The sequence below is a fragment of the Limanda limanda genome, chromosome 5, assembly GCF_963576545.1.
Source record: "Limanda limanda chromosome 5, fLimLim1.1, whole genome shotgun sequence".
Lineage (NCBI taxonomy): Eukaryota > Metazoa > Chordata > Actinopteri > Pleuronectiformes > Pleuronectidae > Limanda > Limanda limanda.
This window is the reverse complement of record NC_083640.1, coordinates 26110465-26129140: the sequence shown is the minus strand read 5'-3', so window position 1 is coordinate 26129140 and position 18676 is coordinate 26110465. Positions and strand designations below refer to the sequence as shown.

Sequence of the window (18676 nt, the reverse complement as noted above, 5' to 3'; positions counted from 1 at the left end):
CAAAAACTGGTGTTGGCTCTTATCACCACAAACTCTCGAGACATCTTCGTCTGTGTCTTCTACGTGAACGACACTGCTTTTTCACCAGGAGATTTTCCACTTATTTATTCATTTTTATATTGTTTTGTTTAAAATCTGCTGCGTGTTCGAGGCGGCATTAACACACCACATCAAGTACTTGTTGTCATAGAGAGGAGGGAAAAGAGATTTAGCGGAGGGAGAAGAGATATTAGAGGTAGCTTATAAAAGCACAGGTTTCTCCTGGAGCCATTCATAGTCACTCTGTAATTCGCGTGAAAAAACAGAGCAATAGTATTATAATATAAAACACAGAAAAAAAAGTATCATAAGAGGGAAGTTTAAGACCTACTTTTTGACCTCTGCACTTTCTGTAATATAGACGAAAAGCATCTTTGCTTTATTAAGATGGTTAGGTCAGTATATGAAAGTGAACGACCGTAGTAGCCAGACACCACTGGGTTGTCTGAAGGTTTGACAAAAAGTATCGCAAACAGGGAACAAAGTTATGACCCAGTCTTAAAATCTAAAGATGAATCAAGAACTCTCACAGCCACTCACTTCAGCCTGCACTTGCCCGACTTGTCTCAACACCAGAGCCACTCTTGATTTTTACATGGGGCTCCCAGTGCCTTTTGAGAGCCTGTTAGGCAGCTGATTGGCCTGGCGAGCCTGACAGGTATGTGATGATTGCTCTCAATTGATTTTGAAGACGTGAAATCATGGCCTACAAACGTACCAATATATCCCATGGGTCTGACTAATCTCCATACATTTGATCACATATTGAGGGGAGAAAGGCCAGCTCCACACCCTCTGGAATCAATCAGCGTTTGAAAATGTACCTCCAGCAATCACTAGAAAGATAAGCGAGCACACTGACATTGTGAAGGTGCCGGCTGCGATGTTATATATTGCAGCGAGTGCTGTGAGGTTTAAAAACTGTCTTCAGCCTCAAAATCAATAGTGAGGGAAAGATTGACACGAATTGCACCCTGATTCTAACAGGGGGAACGAGAGATGCAAAACATTTGTATTCCCTCCCACGACGTTAACCCAAAACACATCAATTAATCCTGCATGTATTCTAGTGTAATTATCAACATCTCGCCTATCAGCATTTAGACACAGGGCACATTCACAGTATGACACATTGTCTGTGTTTTTTATATAAACGGGAGATAAGCAAGCCATTCATCAGTGTAAATCAAAGAGCACTGACAATGACAAGCTCATGACACAGCACACAGACATACACAGACACGTTCCTGACCTCTGACCCTGCATTTGTTGCAAGCCATGAAACAGTGAAATGAATATATAATGATTAATCTGACACATTGTTTGTAAAAAAGCATACATCCTGTCAGTAATAATGACCCCTGTAACATGTAAGGTGGAGAACACCATATGCTTTTTAAACATGGTGCAAACAAACATACTGAGCCATGAAGAAGCCACTTAGCAATGCGAAGAGGAGACAGATGTGTGGAAAATGGAGAGAAGGAAAAAAGGCTCAGTGGACATAGAGTCCTTTAGTGCTCAACTCTGATTCTCTTTTTCATTAATATAGAAATTATGTATACATGTTTGTGAATTGTTTATCATACATTATCCGAGCTACCTTGGTTTGCATGTGTGTCGACAGTGGAATGCTACTGGCTAAGGTAATCTCAACAAAAGCAGAAACTTTCCGGTTTCTTTTGTCCACTTATGGCAACAGGAGTTGGTTTAGTTGTAGGTTTGTGTTATGTGAAGGTTAGGGTCAGGCAACTAGTAACAAGGAGTAAGTTTACAAATCAAAAAAGTCATGGAGACAAGACCGTGTGTGTGTGCCTCTTTAGGACCATTTCCAGCATAAGAGTTGACCTTGTAAATTGTTGTTGGGTTAAGGTTTGGTTTAGGCATGAAATTGTCATGGTTTGGGTAAGATTTGGGTTAAAATGCAGCACTCGGAGTAAGTGATATAAGAGGGGCATGGCATGCAGGGACAACAAGTGTTAAAATAAATGTTAAAAGTCTCCAATTATAACCATTTTTGATTGGTTAAAATCCTTCCATAAGAATAAACCAAAAAACTAAATAAAATCATTAGATAAGAAAGATTTAAAAGACCACAGGCAGAATTTGAGTCCTTGTGAAATCTCTCTCGACTTCACAGGTGTCAAGAATGATTCAGGTAACAAAACAAAAAGGTATTTTAACTACGACTGAAGTACTAACAGAAAACAAGTCCCAAAAAAATCCCCAACAGAATAACACTGGAAAACCAGAAAAGACTGCGAAGAAGGCTGAACTGAAAAAACGTTAGAAACGCAGGGAAGCGCAAAGACTTACATACACAGGTGAAACACAGTAGGAACAAAAAAATGGTCTTTCACACTTTAAAAGTTCAGAGCCACAACGGCAGAATCATGACACCAGGGCTTCTCCTCAGCTGTTAAATAAAGAAAATTAGATACACACATCACAGGTAAAATACTGTGGATCAGTTGCTAGAAAATGTATGTTAAAAAAAAGTGTGCTTTAATATAAAACTGTGATTTTTTTCAGGTGTACATAATGAAGTTGAGTCAATGCAAAGGCCTTACAAGGAAAGCTGCAGTTTTACACTTTTATTTATCTGAGAATTTCTACAGCAACAGATTTTCGAAAAATCTTTCCTTTTCCCTCACCTGTCATTTTCCATCTGCCCACCAGACGTCCCCAGAATTTTTTGTAGTTATAATCACCTCGTTAGTTCTCCTGAGCCGTTACGATTGCCTTTCATCTTGCCAGCCAGTTTCTCCAGCCATCTGTACGCCTGTTTATCTATACTAAATAGTGTGTGTGTGTGTGTGTGTGTGTGTGTGTGTGTGTGTGTGTGTGTGTGTGTGTGTGTGTGTGTGTGTGTGTATGTGTGTGAGAGAGAGAGAGATAGAGAGAAAGTGTTTGCACTTGATCCAGGAATCACTGAACCTCAGCAGTGGGATTACTTCTGCTGGACCCTTTCCATCTCCTTAGAGGAAGATGAAGCATAAACACAGAATGGCAGTATGAATGAAAATGCGTTGCTGTGGTATTTTTTCTAAATCCAACATAAGGCCGGAGTATTCAGGTCTTCATGAATGGGATCAGCATCAACTTCATCCCTTGGTGAAAGCAAGCAGTAATAAAACTGAAATATACAACTTGGGTATCAACCCCACACAGTGATAACAATCATATAACTAGCATGCACTGCTTCCGATTGGCATGTGCGCTGATTATTGACTTGTTTTCATATTTCTCTCACGGTTGCTATTGTGCTGTTGTCTGCATTCGCTCTTGTCCTTTGTCTGTTCACTTTCCCCACATTCCTAACCCTCCCAACGGAGGAATAAGAGAACACACTGAACATTAGCACGGCACATCCCCACATGATGGGAAAGAGCGTGCTTGGAGATGAAGTCACACCTGGACAATGCTTGTTATAATGTGGAAATCTAGCAATTTTTTGTTTGCCAATGTCCGGAGTCCGTTCAACCTTTAATTAAAAGGACTGCACCGCAGGGTTGCTTCATTTATCAGGGATAACAGGTTTTCAGCAGCTTCCTGTGGTGAGAGGCTGCTCACCGCACTGTTGTTCTGCTCCCTCTCTCCCTCTCTTTCTCTGCATCATTACATCCGAGAGAGTGTCTATAGGGCTCCTCTTTATCTCCCGCCTTCCTCCTCTGATGTGAAACTGCGAATGCTCCATCACTGGCCTGCCCCACACCCTCAACGAAATGGGATGGCCTTTATTCATCTCTCTCTGTTGCCTGGGAGCTAAAGCCTCTCTCTGTTACACACTGGATTTAGAGAAGACCTCTATAGGAGATGTAATCTAGCTTTATTTTATTTTACACTCAAGGCATTTTTCCATATGTGCCTTTCAGTGGGACCGCAAGTAACTGCGACAATAGAGTAAGCCTGGTTGTCTGGGCAGCAATGTACAGACACATTTCCTGAGCATAAGATGGAGCGTTGCTTACAATATCCTGCATGTGTTTTCTCTCTGATATCACAGAGGAAAGGACAAATTACATCATCAGTAAATGCCAGGCAGCACTGGACCATTTTGTAATAAAGTTTACAATGCACACAGGTGTGTCATTGCATGACTGGCACAAAAATCGACCCTGCTGACTGGCAGATTTTCTGTGCGAACACCCAGGATGGACAGTAAATGATCTCACGTCAGTCTTGCATTTCAACTTTTTTAAAAGTCTAATCAGTAAATTGAGAATCAAATCAATATCTGGACTGCAGCCACCTGCTTTCCTGGATATGAGCCATCAGTATTCATGGGACCACTTTGGTGTTATTCAGATGTAGCTGATGGGACTCTTTGGGGCCATTACAGACTGTGCTCGATTCATCTTCCACTTCCAACCGGTAGTACACAGCTAAATATTTGAAGGGGGTTGTGCATCTGATGGAAGTCATTTCATATTTATGGATTAAAGCCGCTACCCGAGTAAACACTGCATAAATATTGTGGAAATTGATTGCACATGCTGATTAATTGCATATCTGCTGCTGTTCTCTACATGTGAGTCCCTGGTTATGTCCAAGTATTTCTGTGGCCGTGTATCAGGCACACACTGACATGATCAAAATAGACATGCTGTGCCTTAAATATGTCACTCATGATTCCCTCGCTCCAGGTAAACCAACCGTCCTCGGCGGTGTATTTGACAGTCTCTAGAGCTGTGAAATATCCAGGTGAATAGGTGACGAAATATCCGACAAAAACCCCAGTGAAGTTTAGGGAATTAGCTTCTCGCTGTATCAGACAGCCAAAGTTTCAGCAGCCCCTCCCTAGTGAGTGCCTTACACCTTCAAATTGGGAAATTGCATTTAGCTGTGGCAATAAAAATTATAATATATGATCTTTATTATAACACTTCTCCTTCCTGACCCTCGCCCATCTGTCGTTCCCAGCATGTCAAAACAAATGGAGGACACTCTATATCCTCTGACCTTGGCCTACTGCTTGTTTCTGGTCCTGTTTTTAACAATCCTGTCTCCTCATTTACAGCCATCCTCTGCTTCATAATTCCATAAAGTGTTGGAGCACTACAGCATATATATCTCCTTTAATGACTTGGACCTCAGCCATTCCTCACCTTCTCCTGCCAAGCAGACTTAAGTCACCAGAGTAATCCAGTGTAGGCTCTCCCCACGCAAGGTGACTGAGTGCTAAAAGAACGCCATTGATCCTGAACTAACTAGAGCATTAAGTCCAAAACGTGGGCTTACTTGAAACTTGAACAAGATCTGACGAAGGCACATTTAAATTGAATTTGATTAATACAGAATAAAAGGTATTAAGGTTACAGAGGAGGATAGAGGGCAGAGAAAATAATCAGTGTCTTAATAAACCTCATCATCTCCCATAAATGACCAGTCAGTAATCAATGAGATGGTTTAAGATAGTTCAAACAAGCCGAAGCTCCTGGTGCAGAGATAAATGATTTTCATTTGGCAGGCATCGCTGCATGTTTACATTAATATGTGAGTGTGCATATACATTATACACACACACACTGCCATTTAAGTTTTATTGCCATAACCATATATCACACTGAAGGGCTTCTCTTTGGAGGCAGATTTCACACACACACACACACACACACACACACACAAACACACACACACATACACACACACACACACGTATTAACATTTGCCTGCATGTGCTATAATTGAAACCAAATGATTAATTTACATCAGGTTAATTGAATGTTATGAAGTGTTCATGCTGCTCAGGGTATATGCCCAGCAGCTTACAGAAGTGCCAGCGTACACTGACCTACATGCTGCAGTACATTATAAATAAATTATGAATTATAAAAGTCCCCAAAAAAATAACAAATATAAACACTGACTTTTTAAAGATCGTAGAAGACTCCAGTTTTGGACATTTAATGTTATTTTTTATTATTTCACAAGTACACAGACCCTTCATGACTAAGATTGCATGAGAATACTCAGTAAACTATATATTCAGGAAACAATGCGGTTATTAAGAGAGGAGCTGCAAGAAAGGAAAACCAAAATGAGCTGAACCTGCCGAAAATTTGACGAAATAAGCTGGAGGAGAATTAAGTTTGCATAGCTCTCCTTGTTAGTACACTGCAACCAAAACCTTATCCCAAACCTTAACCATGACTGATTTAAACCTTACTCTAACCTAAACTTAACCACAATTCACATCCTAACACTGATCTTAACCAGGAGCTCAGATAGGAGGTTTTGCCTAATTAGAACCAGGGCTGTGTTCAGAAAGTCCAAATCATCTCTTTTCCTAACCACTAAATCATCTCCTTTCCTAACCACTTTTCCTTGAGCCAGATGGAGTACGTCACGTTTTTCAAAAAAAAACTTTTTTTATGACAGAAGATACAGATAGACAGTACAGTTCCCTGTGCTGTGCACTGACAGTTAAAATAAAGTTTCCTGTTATTTAATATATATATACATATATATAGAGAAAGATGTGTTGAGGAGGTACAATACTCTTGACTCCCACAAAGCGCTGTTCAACGGAGACGCATCCAGAGGCACAGGGCGGATCACCTAAGTGAGGTACAGCCAGATGTTGGGCACCTCTTCATCAATGTCAACAGCTGATCTATGACGTCTTCAAGCACTTTAACAACCTGCTCTGCTGTTCGACATTTCACGCAGCAACAGGCCCGTCTTCCTCCCGGAGTCCCTGCTGCAGCTCAGTGTCAGTATTATCTCTATACTGACAACAACCTGGAGCACAGTCTGCCACAGTGCTCCTGGTGTCCTCCAAGCTGCCATGGTTGAGAAAACTGTCTCCATCCACCTGTGGCCCGGTTTGAGCAGGTCTGTGCTTCTTCTTCTTTTTTACCTTGATCTTGATCTTGCTCCTTTCCACCATGAACCTGGGATATTCCTCTTGTTTTAGACTCCTGCAGGAGATCGACAGTTGGGTCAGGCTGGTTGCTGATTGGCTGCAACTCCTCCCCAGTGTTCTGGGTGGATGCAACATCAACGGTGTCCTCAGACAGCTTTCCTCCTCCTCCTCTGTAACTGAGGTCTTCACATGAGGAGTGAGAATGAGGTCAGTCTGGCTGCTGATTGGCTGCGCCTCTTCCTCAGTGTTCTGGGTGGATGAAACATCAACTTCCACCTGTGGCTGCTGTTCAGAGGAGGCAGCACCTGCGACCGGCCCAGTTTGAATAGTTGTAAAGTGTGGTGTGGACATTGGACCAGAGGAGGAGATAATAAAGATCAGCTCATTACAGATCATATAAAGTACAGAGGGAGAAGGAAACGTCACTTGGCCTCTGACGATACTTCACTGACAAACATGTCCAAGGAACAAACCTGTGAGTAAAACTTTACATACGTTTGAAAAATCGACTCAACTCCTCGTTCACACATGACAGGGATCATTGATGACGTCACACACGGAAACATTTTATCTTTCAAAATAAACTTCCGATTATAATTTTAACATTCATTTTAAATAAAGGAAAAATGACTAAAGATTTTTCTTCGTTCCGCAAAAACAAATTCAGCTAAGCTAACTGCTAATGAGAAACAGGAATGTATTGTAGTAAGAGTGTGGTGTGGGCATTGGACCAGAGGAGCAGATAATAAAGATCAGCTCATTACAGATCATATAAAGACCCGAGGGAGAAGGAAACGTCACTTGGACTCTGACGAGACTTCACTGACAAACATGTCAAAGAAACAAACCTGTGAGTAAAACTTTACATACATTTGTTCAAACTGGATTTATATTCTCATCTTTTCTTTTTTTAACTTCCTCTTTTCCGATGAATGAGATTTACAACAGTCAAGTATTTACACCAATTCAAACTTTAACCTGAGTATGAACAGAATGTATCGGATTTGATGGAGACCAAAAGGACTGGAGGAGAAACCGTTCAAATGCTTCCACACTAACTTCACGGGACAAGTTGTTCCTACTTGTTGACCCGTGTGAAAGCCAATCAGCAGAGTCCGTCTGTTTTGAAACCTTGTAAAGGAAAATTCCACTGATCAATGTCCTTCCACTGTTTTGGCTGTTTTCTGTGCACTTAGCTGATGCAACCTCAAGGTTCATGCCATCACTTGGTAATCCCACCTCCTGTTGATCGTAATCTATGCAACTGGCTGCTGGTTTGATAACTGTTTCTGTAACAGTGATGCCAGACTGTTGACGGTTCCTTCAGCTTTCTGTTTCGTTTCCTCTTCATCACTTTGTATAAAAACCTTCCTTTGGTTGCACTCTGAGCCATGTGGGTGTAACCCTCTGCAGAGTCAATCATTAAACCTCTAAGACAACTCCGGGGTGAAACTCATTATTTCAACCTGATATAGTTTAACTCTGCAGGTTAAAATCAGAGGAAGTTGCACCTTGTGAAGCTTGATGAGACAAATTGTGATAGTAAATGTGGTTTAAGACATGAGCTTGATTGACTTAAAGTTTGTTCATGCGTTTGAAATTCTCCAGCAGATCCAAAGGACTCTGTCAGGATGGTTCTTGTTGGGAAAACTGGAGTTGGGAAAAGTGCAGTAGGAAACACCATCTTAAGGAAGAAGAAGAAGGTTTTTATATCATCAGTTTCTGCTTCCTCGGTGACGAAAGTGTGTAAGAGAGGAACAGGGAAGGTTCAAGGCCAGAAACTGGAGGTTATTGATACTCCAGGTATGTTTGACACCAGTCTGAGAGAAGAGGAGGTGAAGGTGGAAATCGCTAGGTGCATCATATACGCTGCTCCTGGACCTCAAGTGTTCCTGATCATCCTCAAGGTAGACAGATTCACTAAAGAAGAACAGGAAACAGTGAAAATCCTTCAGAAGCTGTTTGGAGAACAGGCTGCATGTTACACCATGGCCCTGTTCACCTATGGAGACAATCTGGAGGCAGACGGCGTCTCCATAGAAAACATCATTGGTGAAAATAAGGTTCTCAGCGACTTCCTCCATCAGTGCAAAGGAGGATACCATGTTTTTAACAACAGAAATGAAGATCCTGCTCAGATCCATGAGCTGCTGAAGAAGATCAACACAATGGTTGAGAGAAATGGAAGAAGCTACTACACCAACGAGATGTTCCAAGAGGCTGAGAAAGCCGTAAAAAAAAGACAGATGAGATTAAAGAGGATAACCCAGATAAAGACGATGATGATGCAAGATCTGAAGCCAAAGAACAAGTGGCAGGAAGTGTTTCCTTAAGGCCGGAGCATGCTTCTGCGTTGTCAGGGGCCCGCAGGCACGCAGCTGTAACGCAGGACTCGTTCTCATTCATGGTTTTCCAACCGTTGCGCGTGTTGCCATGCAATTCCCCGCCAGAACACTAGGCGCAGTAATGTTTTTTGTTGAAGTCAGCTCTTCTTCCTGTGTTGCACGAAGAAGAGCGATTTATTTACATCGCCACGGCGGCTCCTCAGAGCCTTTTTCTGGCGGAAAAATCCGCCGGTCAGTGACGGGTTATACTAGTGGCCATAGTTTCGGATCTCTTCTGCCAAGTGCTCTTCTATTTGGTCCATATTCATTCTTCTAAATCTTCCGTGGTTTCAGGGCATGAACCGGAAATGCGACTCCGGAAATGATGTAGTTAGCAGACCAATCACAGCCCTTGCGGGCGGGTGACGCTTGCGGGGCTTTGCCGTCTAGTTAGAAAAATTGGCCGACGCACGTAAGGACGTACAAAGGGGCGTGAGGGGCCCGGAAGGGCTCTTGCGTCTCCGGGCCCGTGAAAACGCAGAAGCATGCGCCGGCCTTTAGTCCTCACTGGAGCAGTTGTTGGAGGGGCTATTGGAGCAGGTGTTGGAGCTGTTTTGGGAGCAGGTGTTGGAAGTCTTATTGGAGTGCCGATTGGGACGGCAGTTGGAGCAGGAGTGGGATATGGGGTAGAAAATGTGTGCGTCATACAGTGATATTTAATATCAAGGAGTCATCAGCTAATTGCAGCTAAATGAAATAGATACAAATTTAAAAATCTAAACATGAAAACAGTATTTATTCATGTTTGTAAAGACAGAGTGACCTTGAGTCTAAGTGACATTTTGTACCAATTGTGAGGAAATTGGCTCAAGGAATATTTGAGATGTCGAGAATGTGGACGTACCAACAGACGTACTGACAGAGGGACAACCCACAAACCTAACCCCCCTGAAAATAATCATGGAAACACTTTAACTTTGATCATAATGTTTATCAGAATGTATCATCTGTTCTAGGAGATGGTAACCTACTGTAGAGTTTTACTAATCACTACTCACGTGATTAATGACGTCACACATGTCATGTGTGTAATATGTGATTTAAAACCAGAGAAGAGTCTGGACCTGATTAGCTTAAATTATTCTGTCATGAAAAGTTTGGATCAATATGAATAGAATATGATTTTTTGGCCTATGTCCACCTTCTTGAGTGTTTGTTAATGTCAAGGAGCTGAGATGACACAAACAAATAAAGGTCGGTACCTAAATACAAGTAGCTTGTGTAATTATTTACATCTTTCTACAACCACTAACACTAAGACCTGTTATAAACCAGTTACGTTCCACTAACCCACAACCTGCTGTTCCACTGGCATCGTATCATATGAACATTCCGAACACAGTCATGTATCTTTCTCTTTTCTGGTGTGGTTGGTCTCCAGGTTAAGATCCTCTGCGGGACAGAAGGTGAGAGACACAGGTGAGACAGAGCGTGAGACAGAACGTGAGACACAGGGGAGATAAGATTAGATCAAACTGTATTGATCCCACACCAGGGAAACTCAGTTGGTACGCCAGGATGAGACAAGAGAAGAAGAAACGTAAAAGGAATAGAATATAAAATTACAATTAAAATAGAAGAGCATACATACGAATGTACATCATAAGGAACCTTTTCACAGCAATGTTTTTTATGAAATGATAAATATATATATACATGTTATGATAAGGTATATTCTGGGCAGTCGAGAGGTCGAGGTTGTTGTTGAAGTGGGTCCCCCATGGTATTTCTGACTAAAGAAGGACATGTTTTTGTGTCCGAGCATGAAGACACATTGGTCAAGAACATTCCTTCTACAGCCATTCATTAGCTGGTCAGAGGTCATTCCCAAAGTCAAGGATCATTTCAAAAAGGGAGAGAACTTCTAAGATAAACATCTGGAGGACTCTCTGAGAATGTCTGAGAGTCCAGAAGGCAGGTATCATAAATGTAAGCCTGTCGTGTTTTGAACACACACCAAAATGATCTACTCTTACGAATATACGACAATGACTTCACGAGCAAGTCAAAATCTGTACATAAACACAAATTACATAAACACAAATTAAACTCAAATAGTGTGAATAGACTGACCAGTGAAGTATCACATTTTTCCCTCTGGAAGCTGTGGGAGCTGTGGAGGTGAGACAGGTTTCACTGTTAAACTTTGCAAACAAATATTGAGGTCAGAGGATTCTGCAGAACAACATGACCTCATTCTCATTGTCGATCCAGAGGAGGCTGAAAAAAGAGAAGAAGGCAAAGCGGAAGCTGCAGCGGGCGCTAGATTTTGAGTGGCGGAAGAGAGAGCGCTCAAACACTCACACCCCGTCACTGGTGAACAGATTCCTTCTCTTCATATTGTCACAAGTGTTTGTAAAACAACATGGCGGCCTCCTTAGAGAGGACCTGCTCCAGATGCAAGTTTAACATATTTAAATAAAGTAATTAAAGATAAAGCTTTTCAAATAAAGGGTAAATTTAAGGGCAAAGAAAACCACAAACTGTACAATTTAGATGAAACACATTAGTGAAAACATCACTAGGATCATTTTATATTCAAATTCTGCCATCAGATCCTTTCACCTGAATGTTACACACTGAACCTTTAAAGAAAGATCCTGTCACCACTGTGATGAAAGACAGTGTCACTTCCTGTGTGTGTCTGCCCCCTCATATAAAGACCCGAGGGAGAAGGAAACGTCCCTTTGACTCTGACGATACTTCACTGACAAACATGTCCAAGAAACAAACCTGTGAGTAAAACTTTACATACGTTTGTTCACAATGGATTTATATTCTCATCTTTTCTCTTTCTCTTTTTAACTTCCTCTTTTCCAATGAATGAGATTTACAACAGTCAGGTATTTACACCAATTCAAACTTTAAACCTGAGTATGAACAGAATGTGTCTGATTTGATGGAGACCATAATGACTGGAGGAGAAAATGTTAAAATGCTTCCACACTAACTTCACGGGACAAGTTGTTCCTACTTGTTGACCCGTGTGAAAGCCAATCAGCAGAGTCCGTCTGTTTTCTGAAAAGCGGAGGCTTGACATGTTTTATTGTGGAAACCTCAACACGATATAGTTTAACTCTGCGGCTTAAGATCAGAGGAAGCTGCACCTTGTGAACTCTGATGAGACAAATCAGATTAAAAGAGAAAATTAAAGGACAAACTGGAGCATTTATAATTTATAATTATATGAATATGCAGAACTGATTTGTGTTACTTTTCATTATTTTCCCAATATGCATTTTATGAACTTTTTAATACCTGGAAGCTGTAAATAAGCCTCATTTTCCATGTTTTTAAGACTTTGCAGAGCCTAGAGTTGAGTGGACCAGCAACAGTTGGATGTCAAAGCTAGTTTAAACTACAACAACCAAAATGTAGATTTACTAGCAAACAAACACTCTGATTAACGCTTAAGCCTAACAGCTTCGGGTAAATCTCATTTAAGAATGTGAGAAACTATTTTGTAATATCACACCAGCTACGACAGCCAGTCCATGAGCAGGTCATTCAGCCGTTGTTACTCAAATATTATATGTGAACAAAGTACTTGTGGGTCCAACCACACCTATTTTTCATCTTGGTCTTCATTTTTATCTCAACGACCTTTAAAGTATTGTGAATGCATTGAGCAGAAATGTAAAGCTATCCCAGAATTTAACTATGACTGCTCCGCACACGCACACACACAAACAGGAATGTATTTTTGTAAGGGTGTGTTGTGGGCATTGGACCAGAGGAGCAGATAATAACGATCAGCTCATTACAGATCATAAAAAGACCCGAGGGAGAAGGAAACGTCACTTGGACTCTGACGAGACTTCACTGACAAACATGTCCAAGAAACAAACCTGTGAGTAAAACTTTACATACGTTTGTTCACACTGGATTTATATTCTCATCTTTTCTCTTTCTCTTTTTAACTTCCTCTTTTCCGATGAATGAGATTTACAACAGTCAAGTATTTACACCAGTTCAAACTTTAAACCTGAATATGAACAGAATGTGTCTGATTTGATGGAGACCATAATGACTGGAGGAGAAAATGTTAAAATGCTTCCACACTAACTTCACGGGACAAGTTGTTCCTACTTGTTGACCCGTGTGAAAGCCAATCAGCAGAGTCCGTCTGTTTTCTGAAAAGCGGAGGCTTGACATGTTTTATTGTGGAAACCTCAACACGATATAGTTTAACTCTGCGGCTTAAGATCAGAGGAAGCTGCACCTTGTGAACTCTGATGAGACAAATCAGATTAAAAGAGAAAATTAAAGGACAAACTGGAGCATTTATAATTTATAATTATATGAATATGCAGAACTGATTTGTGTTGCTTTTCATTATTTTCCCAATATGCATTTTAAGAACTTTTTAATACCTGGAAGCTGTAAATAAGCCTCATTTTCCATGTTTTTAAGACTTTGCAGAGCCTAGAGTTGAGTGGACAAGCAACAGTTGGATGTCAAAGCTAGTTTAAACTACAACAACCCAAATGTAGATTTACTAGCAAACAAACACTCTGATTAACGCTTAAGCCTAACAGCTTCGGGTAAATCTCATTTAAGAATGTGAGAAACTATTTTGTAATATCACACCAGCTACGACAGCCAGTCCATGAGCAGGTTATTCAGACATCATTACTAAAATATTATATGTGAACAAAGTCACTTGGACTCTGACGAGACTTCACTGACAAACATGTCCAAGAAACAAACCTGTGAGTAAAACTTTACATACGTTTGTTCACACTGGATTTATATTCTCATCTTTTCTCTTTTTCTTTTTAACTTCCTCTTTTCCGATGAATGAGATTTACAACAGTCAAGTATTTACACCAATTCAAACTTTAAACCTGAATATGAACAGTATGTGTCTGATTTGATGGAGACCATAATGACTGGAGGAGAAACCATTCAAATGCTTCCACACTAACTTCACGGGACAAGTTGTTCCTACTTGTTGACCCGTGTGAAAGCCAATCAGCAGAGTCCGTCTGTTTTCTGAAAAGCGGAGGCTTGACATGTTTTATTGTGGAAACCTTGTAATGGACAATTCAACTGATCAATGTCCTTCTACAGTTTTGTCTGTTTTCTGTGCTCTTAGCTGATGCAACCTCAAGGTTCATGCCATCACTTGGTAATCCCACCTCCTGTTGACCGTTATCTATGCACCTGGCTGCTGGTTTGATAACTGTTTCTGTAACAGTGATGCCAGACCGCAGACGGTTATTCAGCTTTCTGTTTCGTTTCCTGTTCATCACTTTGTATAAAAACCTTCCTTTGGTTGCACTCTGAGCCATGTGGGTCTAACCCTCTGCAAAGTCAATCATTAAACCTCTAAGACAACTCCGGTGTGAAACTCATTATTTCAATCTCATATAGTTTAACTCTGCAGGTTAAGATCAGAGGAAGTTGCACCTTGTGAAGCCTGATGAGACAAATTGTGAAAGTAAATGTGGTTTAAAACATGAGATTGATTGATTTAAACTTTGTTCATGTGTTTGAAATTCTCCAGCAGATCCAAAGGACTCTGTCAGGATGGTTCTTGTTGGGAAAACTGGAGTTGGGAAAAGTGCAGTAGGTAACACCATGTTAAGGAAGAAGGTTTTTAAATCATCAGTTTCTGCTTCCTCAGTGACGAAAGTGTGTATGAGAGGAACAGGGAAGGTTCAGGGCCAAAAACTGGAGGTTATTGATACTCCAGGTCTGTTTGACACCAGTCTGAGTGAAGAGGAGGTGAAGGTGGAAATCGCTAAGTGCATCATATACGCTGCTCCTGGACCTCAAGTGTTCCTGATCATCATCAAGGTAGACAGATTCACTAAAGAAGAACAGGAAACAGTGAAAATCCTTCAGAAGCTGTTTGGAGAACAGGCTGCATGTTACACCATGGCCCTGTTCACCTATGGAGACAATCTGGAGGCAGACGAAGTCTCCATAGAAAACGTCATTGGTGAAAATAAGGATCTCAGCGACTTCCTCCAGCAATGCAAAGGAGGATACCATGTTTTTAACAACAGAAATAAAAATCCTGCTCAGGTCCATGAGCTGCTGAAGAAGATCAACACAATGGTTGAGAGAAATGGAGGAAGCTACTACACCAACGAGATGTTCCAAGAGGCTGAGAAAGCCGTAAAAAAAAAGACAGATGAGATTAAGAAGGATGACCCAGATAAAGACGATGATGATGCAAGATCTGAAGCCAAAGAACAAGTGGCAGGAACTGTTTCATTAGTCCTTATTGGAGCAGGTGTTGGAAGTGCTATTGGAGCAGGTGTTGGAGCTGTTTTGGGAGCAGGTGTTGGAAGTGTTATTGGAGCGCCGATTGGGGCGGCAGTTGGAGCAGGAGTGGGATATGTGACTTCAGTGATAAAAGACGAGTGCGTCATACAGTGATATTTAATATCAAGGAGTCATCAGCTCATTGCAGCTAAATGAAATAGATACAAATTAAAAAATCTAATCGTGAAAACAGTATTTATTCATGTTTGTACAGACAAGTGATGCCGGTAACGCGCTACCTAGTAACGGGTTACTCTAATCTGACCCCTTTTTTCAGTCACGAGTAATCTAACGCGCTACAATTTCCAAACCAGTAATCAGATTAAAGTTACTCCTCCAAGTCACTGTGCGTTACTATTTTGTCTACTTTTTGTTACTTTTATTATCATCTACACGAACATGTGCACTTCTCGCTCTTACTCCGTCACTCGCACACATCAACAACACTTCACTTCCTCATTGCCCCATCCGCCAACACAAGCAGCCAATGAGGGCCTGACATCCCCAACAATGCCATCCTATTGGTCCAAACAGTCACATGTCCCACCACGACCCCTTCACTGACCCTCAGGATATCGGAACGCTCCTTCAACACAGTGTTTTACTGAACATACGTCAAATCCAAACATAAACATAAACCCAGTCCGTTACAATATATTTGATTTTCTTCCTGCATCTCTGGGAGTGAGGTCATGTAGCCTATGCGACAATTAAGTTGAATCGCCCTCGTTTCGTGCCATAATAAACAAGATCCCTACTACTGTCAATGCCGGGCTGCCTCACAGAACAGCTTTTTGTAAAACCACTTCTTGCTTCTCAAATGCTGTGAACAACAGGTACAATGTTCATAAAACATGTTGAAAAGTTACATTTATATAAACAATGTAGATCATAAGTAGTAAGTTTTTCCATTACAGTGTTAACAGTTAAATATGTTAGCTCAAGAAAGATTGTCATTCTTTTATTTTTTATAAAAACAAGTATTTATGTTAAGTGAAGTCAAGAAAGACTGTCTTTATTTTATTATTTTTTAAAAACATGTCTTTTTTCAGGAAATAGTTTTTAAGTTCCACTTAAAATGTCAGTAGATACATTATACGTTGTTGTTGTGTACATTACTGTTAAAAATGCACTTCTAATAAAGTGATTGTTGGCAAAACCGGTTGTCATTTTTATGTTGCGGCGGCGGGGGGTGTTGTCGGCAGCTGCTTAATGTAACTATTAAAGTAACTTGTACTCTAACTTAGTTACTTTTAAAATCAAGTAATCTGTATAGTAACTAAGTTACTTTTAAAATCAAGTAATCTGTAAAGTAACTAAGTTACTTTTTAAAAGTTTATCAGAATGTGTTACTGCGAGGAGCTGAGATGACACAAACAAATAAAGGTTGGTGCCTAAATACAAGTAGCTCCTGTTCTTATTTACATCTTTCTACAACCACTAACACTGAGACCTGTTATAAACCAGTTATCGTTCCACTCACCCACAACCTGAGGTTCCACTGGCATCGTATCATATGAACATTCAGAACACAGTCATGTATCTTTCTCTTTTCTGGTGTGGTTGGTCTCCAGGTTAAGATCCTCTGAGGGACAGAAGCTGAGACACAGGTGAGACAGAGCGTGAGACACAGGGGAGATTAGAGATAAGATTAGATCAAACTTTATTGATCCCACACCAAGGAAACTCAGTTGGTACGCCAGGATGAGACAAGAGAAGAAGAAACGTAAAAGGAATAGAATAAAAATTACAATTAAAATAAAAGAGCATACATGAGAATGTACATCATAAGGAACCTTTTCACAGCAATGTTTTTTATGAAATATGATATATATATATATTATGACTGTACGAGCAAGTCAAAATCTGTACATAAACACAAATTAAACTCAAATAGTCTGAATAGACTGACCAGTGCAGTATCATATTTTTCCCCTTGGAAGCTGTGGGAGCTGTGGAGGCGAGACAGGTTTCACAGTAAAACTTTGCAAACAAATATTGAGGTCAGAGGATTCTGCAGAACAACATGACCTCATTCTCATTGTCGATCCAGAGGAGGCTGAAAAAAGAGAAGAAAGCAAAGTGGAAGCTGCAGGGGGCGCTAGATTTTGAGTGGCGGAAGAGAGAGCGCTCAAACACTCACACCCCATCACAGGTGAACAGATTCTCTCTCTTCATATTGTCACAAGTGTTTGTAAAACAACATGGCGGCCTCCATAGAGAGGATCGGCTCCAGATGTAAGTATAACATATTTGCACTTGCGCTGCGGTTCATCCCGCAGCGCCAGTTCTGCTTACCAAAAGTGGCCCACTAGGCGGCTCGCATTCTCAGAAACATTTTCAAATGTGGTATTTTAAACATTAGATCACTGTCCTCAAAGGCTATCTTAGTTAATGAACTAGTCTCAGACTACAATATAGATTTATTGTCCCTTACTGAGACGTGCCTGCATCCTGATGAATATGTCAGTTTAAATGAATCTACTCCCCCCAGTCATTTAAATTCACACGTCCCCAGGGAACTCGGGCGAGGAGGTGGAGTTGCTGCTATTTTTAACTCCAGTCTATCAATTAATCCTAAACCTAAACTCAGCTACAACTCATTTGAATGTCTTGTTCTTAGTCTTCCACGTCAATCCAGGAAACACCAACAGCCAATCACATTTGCTGTAGTTTATCGTGCTCCTGGGGCTTATACTGAATTTCTAACAGAATTCCCTGAGTTTTTATCAAACCTAGTCCTAAAGACCGATAAAATTATTATTGTTGGTGACTTTAATATTCATGTTGACAATAATAAAGATAGCCTGAGCGTAGCATTTATTTCAATACTAGACTCAATTGGTTTCAGTCAGTGTGTACATCAACCTACTCATTGTTGTAACCACACACTTGACCTTGTGCTATCATACGGTGTCAAAATTGAACATTTAACAGTACTTCCGCGCAATCCAGTACTATCAGACCATAATTTAATAACCTTCGATTTTTCACTATCTGAATATATGCCCCTAATAAAAAACTCATTTTCTAGATGTCTACCTGATAGTGCTGTAGCTAAATTTAAGGAAATAATTCCGATTAGATTTAAACCCGTATTATCCGTCGA

At 40.7% G+C, this 18676-nt stretch overlaps 1 protein-coding gene across 1 annotated transcript; it reads left to right on the top strand.

The window, feature by feature from the left end:
* The first annotated feature begins 7363 nt into the window (after positions 1 to 7363).
* On the top strand, positions 7364 to 16442 carry LOC133002195 (GTPase IMAP family member 8-like). The gene is given in 6 exon segments (XM_061071961.1): positions 7364 to 7382; positions 8519 to 9166; positions 9169 to 9218; positions 10673 to 10710; positions 13951 to 14003; positions 14801 to 16442. Coding segments are annotated over 6 exon segments (1689 nt in total). The 3' UTR covers positions 15682 to 16442.
* The last annotated feature ends 2234 nt before the right edge of the window (positions 16443 to 18676 follow it).